Raw genomic sequence first — 6,000 nt, forward strand, 5'->3', positions numbered from 1 at the left:
GTTATTACCACACGGGGAAATTAGGTTTTCAAGACAATTTCAAATAAGTTAAAATGTTATGTAATATTCAGTGCATGCAATAAATCTTTCATTTCTGAGTTAAAGGCAGAGGTATATAATTTTTATTGACAGAAAATCATTCTTCCCCATCCCTGCTACATAAATGTTGAACAAATATTTAAAAAGTTTTGACTTGAAGGGACCTTGTGTTATTGGCTTGTCCAGTGACAGTCACACCTCTCATTGAATCCAGAGAAAAATATTCTGGCAGCTTTGTATTCTATCCACATCTATATAAAACCTGGTATGGAATGTCTGTATAGATCAGGGGTTGGCAATCTTTTTAGAGTCTTGTTGCAACTACTCAACTGTGCCGTTGTAGTGCAAAAGGAGCCAGAGACAATATGTAAGTGAATGGGCGAGGCTGTGTTACCACTGGATGAGGCTGTGTTACAAGTAAACTTTATTTAAGAAAAGAGGCAGGGGGCCAGCTTTTTCTCTTGAGCTGTAGTGTGCTGATCCCTGGTACAGATAGATTCTTGGATGAGTTTATGTCAGTGAAACTTGAAATGCAGGTGGTTGGCTAGTCTGTTAAAACCATAACGTCTAGCACTGATATCTGGCAACACTTATATGCACCTTTGACATATATGTTTGCTTGTCATTTAGAATAATGTTTCACCCTTACAGTAGTTCTGTGGAATTCTCTCCTCTCTTTGAGGGTATTCCCTGGAGATTCAAATAAATCCCAAAGAGCATCCATCAATCTAAGGGCAGTCTGTGCTTTGCAATGGTCCTCACATCAAGCTAAACTCCATTTCATAAGTGAGGAGATGAAAATTCAGGAGAGTTTTACAATTTCTTTGGTTAGATAATTATTCTTGAATATGGAAAGATATATAAACTTTTATTGCCAGCTTTCCAGAGAAGGCAGTAATGGTGTCTCCTGCAGGGGAGCACTGGGATGGATTCAAGCTGGTTGTCAAGGGGCCAGACAGGTAGATTTAGTTTCATAATTCTAGATTTTTTTTTTGATTAAAAAATGCAGGGCTTCCCTGGTGGCGCAGTGGTTGAGAGTCCGCCTGCCGATGCAGGGGACACGGGTTCGTGCCCCGGTCCGGGAAGATCCCACATGCCACGGAGCGGCTGGGCCCATGAGCCATGGCCGCTGAGCCTGCGCGTCCGGAGCCTGTGCTCCGCTCCGCAGCGGGAGAGGCCACAACAGTGAGAAGCCCGCGTACCGCAAAAAAAAAAAAAAAAAAAAAAAAAGCAGAAATACCCCGGAGTTCAAATCCTGGCTTTACCATTTTATCACTTTGGGTTAAGCCACTTAACATCCCAGGGCCTTAGTTACTTCATATATAAAATGGCTTTTTTATGGTAAAGATGAAAGTAATAACAATAATTGAATAATGTATATTATATAAATATTATGAATAAAACTATGCTTGGTCCATAGCTGGCACATAAACTTTACCTCCTGTTGCCAGTTCAGGTTCAGGTTTACATGGTAGAAACATTATAAAACATCCTTTTTCTTCTTAATTCCATTTACATGGGACCATTTATCTGCAACCCTGAGTTTCTGATCATGGCACAGAATTTGGGGTCAAAAGATTAAGATCTGATCATGGTTCTCTTACTCATCTACTTTGTGATCTTGGAAAATCATGGAACCAGATAGTTGAAAAGGGTATTATATCATCCTTCAAATCTTAAACAGGTCCAGAGCTTTCTCCATCTACAAAATGAAATAATCTGTAGTGCAAATACATAATATCTGAAAATAACTTTGAGCCACTTTAAAATAAAGAAATAAAAAAGAACACAATGCACTTTGTTGCTAAGAGAAACAGAACCAGCAGCTTCCTAGCAGTGGTAAATGAAAACATCTCAAGGTACCCTAATCAATTAGTTCTGTGACCCAGATCAATGCATTGAATTTTAGAGCCACCAGAGACTTCAGAACGTTTCAGCTGCTTCAACAAGGGCCAGTCCTGCCCACCTTTCTCTACTCATCCACAGGCATATGGGCAGGTAGGGAATGAGCATTATTTGGCCCCTTTACTGAGTTATAAATGACATACAATAGAGTATAAAGTTTATTAATCTTCACATATGCATATACCAGTGAAACCACCACCATGATCAAGATACTGAATTTATCCATCACTTTGGGGGGCATTTTGATTGCTACAGTTACTGGCATGGCCTGGGGTTGACAAATGTGCAGTCTTGCACAAAGAATTATCTCATCCAAAAAAAGCCAACAGCACCTCCATCGAGAAATACTGGGTCCAATCCCTTTGCTAAACCAACGAAGAAACTAAGCCCAGATGAGGAAACTGAGACAAGACCCCATGTAAGTTTCTTCTGTTTCATATAAATGCATCTGGAGCACAGATGTTCTTTAAACAAACAATACAGTATCTGCTGAAAGAAATTTTTGCCTGAATCAAACGTTTAATGTCATATTGACATTTAAAAGCTATATATGCTTTAAATGATATATTTTAAATGTGACAATGGACTCCTCTAAATAGGGTCAGTTAGCTGGGTGCTCCCCTCACCAGTGACATGTGTGCCATTCAGCAGCTGCTGCTGCTATCCTGGAATATAGAGTTAAGGTCAAAGATACAGAATCCAGCCAGGTCCAACTTTGGTTTCTTACTCCTGAATAAAAAGGTGAAAAAAAATCTCATTCTTGCCTTAATCATAGCGATACAGTATGCTTATGATAAACTGTCAGGGAACAAAAGGAATCAAGGCACTCAAAGGGCCTAAAAGTGCCTATGAAGACCTCAGTTATGTGCTCCGTGTTGTACGTATCTCATACAGTGTCGTGTATCATTCAGTTGCTAAACAGATGTAATTTTGATATTTAAGATATTAATTTAAAAATCATTTAGGGTTTTATGAGCTCCAAGAACAAAACTTGGTATCAACTAGAACAACTGTCACTCTAAAATGGGAAGCAGTGGGCTAGCTCGGGGGTTCTCAAACTTTTATGTGCTTAGAATCACCTGGAGCAATTGTTAAAACAGATTCCTGGGTCCCAGACCCAGAGTTTCTGATTTTGTTGATCTGGGGGGAGCCCAAGAATCTGCATTTCTAACAAGTTCCAGATGATGGTGATGCTGCCGGCCTGGGGACTGTAGGCTTGGGCCATGTCTTCCCACGGTTCCCATCAATGGTTGGCTCTGTTGATTGGACACTATGAGCAGAAAAGATCAGCCAGGATGGAACACCCTGCCCTTCTTTGTACACCCATCTTGAGCTGTAACTGCTCCAGCATCCTGAACTCACTGCCAGCCAGCCTCTTACAAAAGGCCTCCGCTCCTCTTTTTCTTTGCAGTGGAAGAAAAAAATAAGGTTGGAATATTTGGGTAGAGGCCCTAGAAGACCATGAGAATTAGAATATTCTGGGGGCTTCCCTGGTGGCGCAGTGGTTGAGAGTCCGCCTGCCGATGCAGGGGACACGGGTTTTTGCCCCGGTCCTGGAAGATCCCACATGCCGCGGAGCGGCTGGGCCCGTGAGCCATGGCCGCTGAGCCTGCGCGTCCGGAGCCTGTGCTCTGCAACGGGAGAGGCCACGGCAGTGAGAGGCCCGCATAATGCAAAAAAAAAAAAAAAAAAAAAAAAAAAAAGAATATTCTGGAAACACATTTACAGGAATTTGAGCCTAATTTACAGGAATTTGAGCCTAACAGAACATACCAGAAGATTAAGATAAACTCATAACCTCCTGACTTTAAAGAGAAAAAACGGTTAATACATACTTTTTGGGAATGATAGATTGTTAAAAACAAATACAACGGACATTTTCCAGCTATAGAAAGAAGAGCAGTGTCATGAGCAGACAGGATTATATCTCAGGCCTTGGGGTTGTTCATTTTCTGCATGGAAACTAGTTCTTGTGGCTGCTAGGGAAACCTAGAGAAGCAAACTTTAAAACTTGCATAGACCAACTTTGTCCTTCAGCCAGAGCATTTAAAGCAAAATGAAGCTGTCTGGGTTCATAGCCGACTTTCTTTTATCTATGGGCTCTGCTGTGACTACATGGACACCCTCACCTAAAGGTTTTATTTCTAGGCAGCTGACACCCGGACATAAAAATAAATGTAAGTACCATTTCCCTGAAGGTTTTTTTAAAAAATAAGGCAATGAGAACACTGAGAGGAAAAGTGTCAGTCCAACCATTCTCACTCAAGCCAAATAATAATTGATAATAAAACTGGCTTATTTTGGAGAGAAACAGTTATTTTAAAATAAATGACAAGTCAATCCTCATAGCCCCAAAGAAAATATAATTGCCCCCAAGGCCCCAAATCAAATATCTTTATTTTTATTTTTTTGAAAAGTCCTGTCTGTAGTAGCGACATTTCCAATTTAATAACGAGTAGTTCTCTTCCTATGTTAAGCTAGTATTAGACTTTTAAATTATTTATTTATTTTGGTAAAGCATGTATAATATAAAGCTCACCATCTTAACCATTTTAAAATGCATAGTTATGTGGCATTATGTCCATTCTTATTGTTGTGCAACCATCCCCACCATCCACCTCAGACTTATTAGTTTGATTTCCCCCCTCCCAGTATAATAAAGTTAGAGGTGATATGTATGGGTAACTTGGGTGTTTTTGCAAATATGGCATCAAAATAGGGGGATCCTCATAAGTTTTCTGGAGGAAAGTTAAGTTAAAAGAGGAGATACATGAGTGTACTCAGGAGGCCCAAATGCCAATCCTCCAACTCATCTTTTTAATTAGGGCTAGCAAAAACTTGGTACCAGCTGCTGTGTCTTGGGTGCCCTCTTCTTCTAAACCTATGCAGACATTACTCTGTGATTACTGTACTCTTTCCCACTGAATCGCAGAGTCTTTCTCCATAGGGTCTTCTAGGCATTATCACAACTAATTAATTACAACTGGCCCAAAGGATGAACCCTATTTACCATCACCATATACAAATGCAAGACACCTGATGCAACCGAAAGTAATAATCATTTGGATTGTTTCTGGGCAAGCCAAAGGTCTAACATGAACATCAGTACATGATGTACACATGCATGGATAATAAAGTCTTGTACTGGTAGAAAAGTCTTCAGTATGGGGATGTCACAACGAAGGTTCCTTAGCATGGAAATCACCACAAGTTACAACGTTCTTACCTGGGTAGGAACACACTTTCCACCACATAAAAGTCTTGCATGAGAACATCTCGATCTGGCTTGGAGGTGAGATTACCCACTGTGTATCCTATTCCCAGCTGAATAGCACCTTTGATGGCAGATGATGCAGTCTGCAGGGACGACAAGGATTTCAGCGTTAGCCTCAGCAGTTGGGGCCTTGTTCAATGTCACAAGCAGTAAAAACAGGAGAGTGAGGTTAGATTTCCTTTCTTGTTCCTAAGCAAAGAGGAAGCTAGGTTTGGAAAGATGACAGGCTGCTTCTTTTAATGGAGAGTACTTTCCAAACATCAAGGACACTTCTTGCCATGAAATTATTTTGGTGGTAATCTTTCCTATAAATGTTCCTAAGGTCAAATTACAGTCCAAAATCTCCATCTTTCTTCTATTAAGAACTTAGAAACTTGGTAGAACACTTGCAATATACAGAATTATAATTTCTACCAAAGGATAATTGATACGATTGCATTTTTTAAAAAATCAGAAGTTCTGTAACATACATATGGATCAGGAAGAGTATTTGTCCTCATAAGAAATGAGAGAGCAGAAAATAATTTGAGCCTTTGGAATATATAAAAATTTTTTTAAAACATCTTTATTGGAATATAATTGCTTTACAATGGGGTGTTAGTTTCTGCTTTATAACAAAGTGAATCAGTTATACATATACATATATCCCCATATCTCTTCCCTCTTGCATCTCCCTCCCTCCCACCCTCCCTATCCCACCCCTCTAGGTGTTCACAAAGCACCGAGCTGATCTCCCTGTGCTATGCTGCTGCTTCCCACTAGCTATCTATTTTACGTTTGGT

General features: G+C 40.1%; 1 protein-coding gene across 3 annotated transcripts in view; it reads right to left on the reverse strand.

Moving 5' to 3' along the window:
- PIP5K1B (phosphatidylinositol-4-phosphate 5-kinase type 1 beta) overlaps positions 1–6,000 on the reverse strand; it is a 453,566-nt gene that overhangs the window by 175,564 nt on the left and 272,002 nt on the right. For all 3 annotated transcript variants that reach the window (XM_024126862.1, XM_028493901.2, XM_055087149.1), the window contains one exon: positions 5,171–5,301. In XM_024126862.1, the coding sequence (XP_023982630.1) occupies positions 5,171–5,301 (131 nt within the window). The remainder of the gene's footprint in view (positions 1–5,170; positions 5,302–6,000) is intronic.

Source organism: Physeter macrocephalus, chromosome 9 (genome assembly GCF_002837175.3).
Source record: "Physeter macrocephalus isolate SW-GA chromosome 9, ASM283717v5, whole genome shotgun sequence".
Classification (NCBI taxonomy): Eukaryota; Metazoa; Chordata; class Mammalia; order Artiodactyla; family Physeteridae; genus Physeter; species Physeter macrocephalus.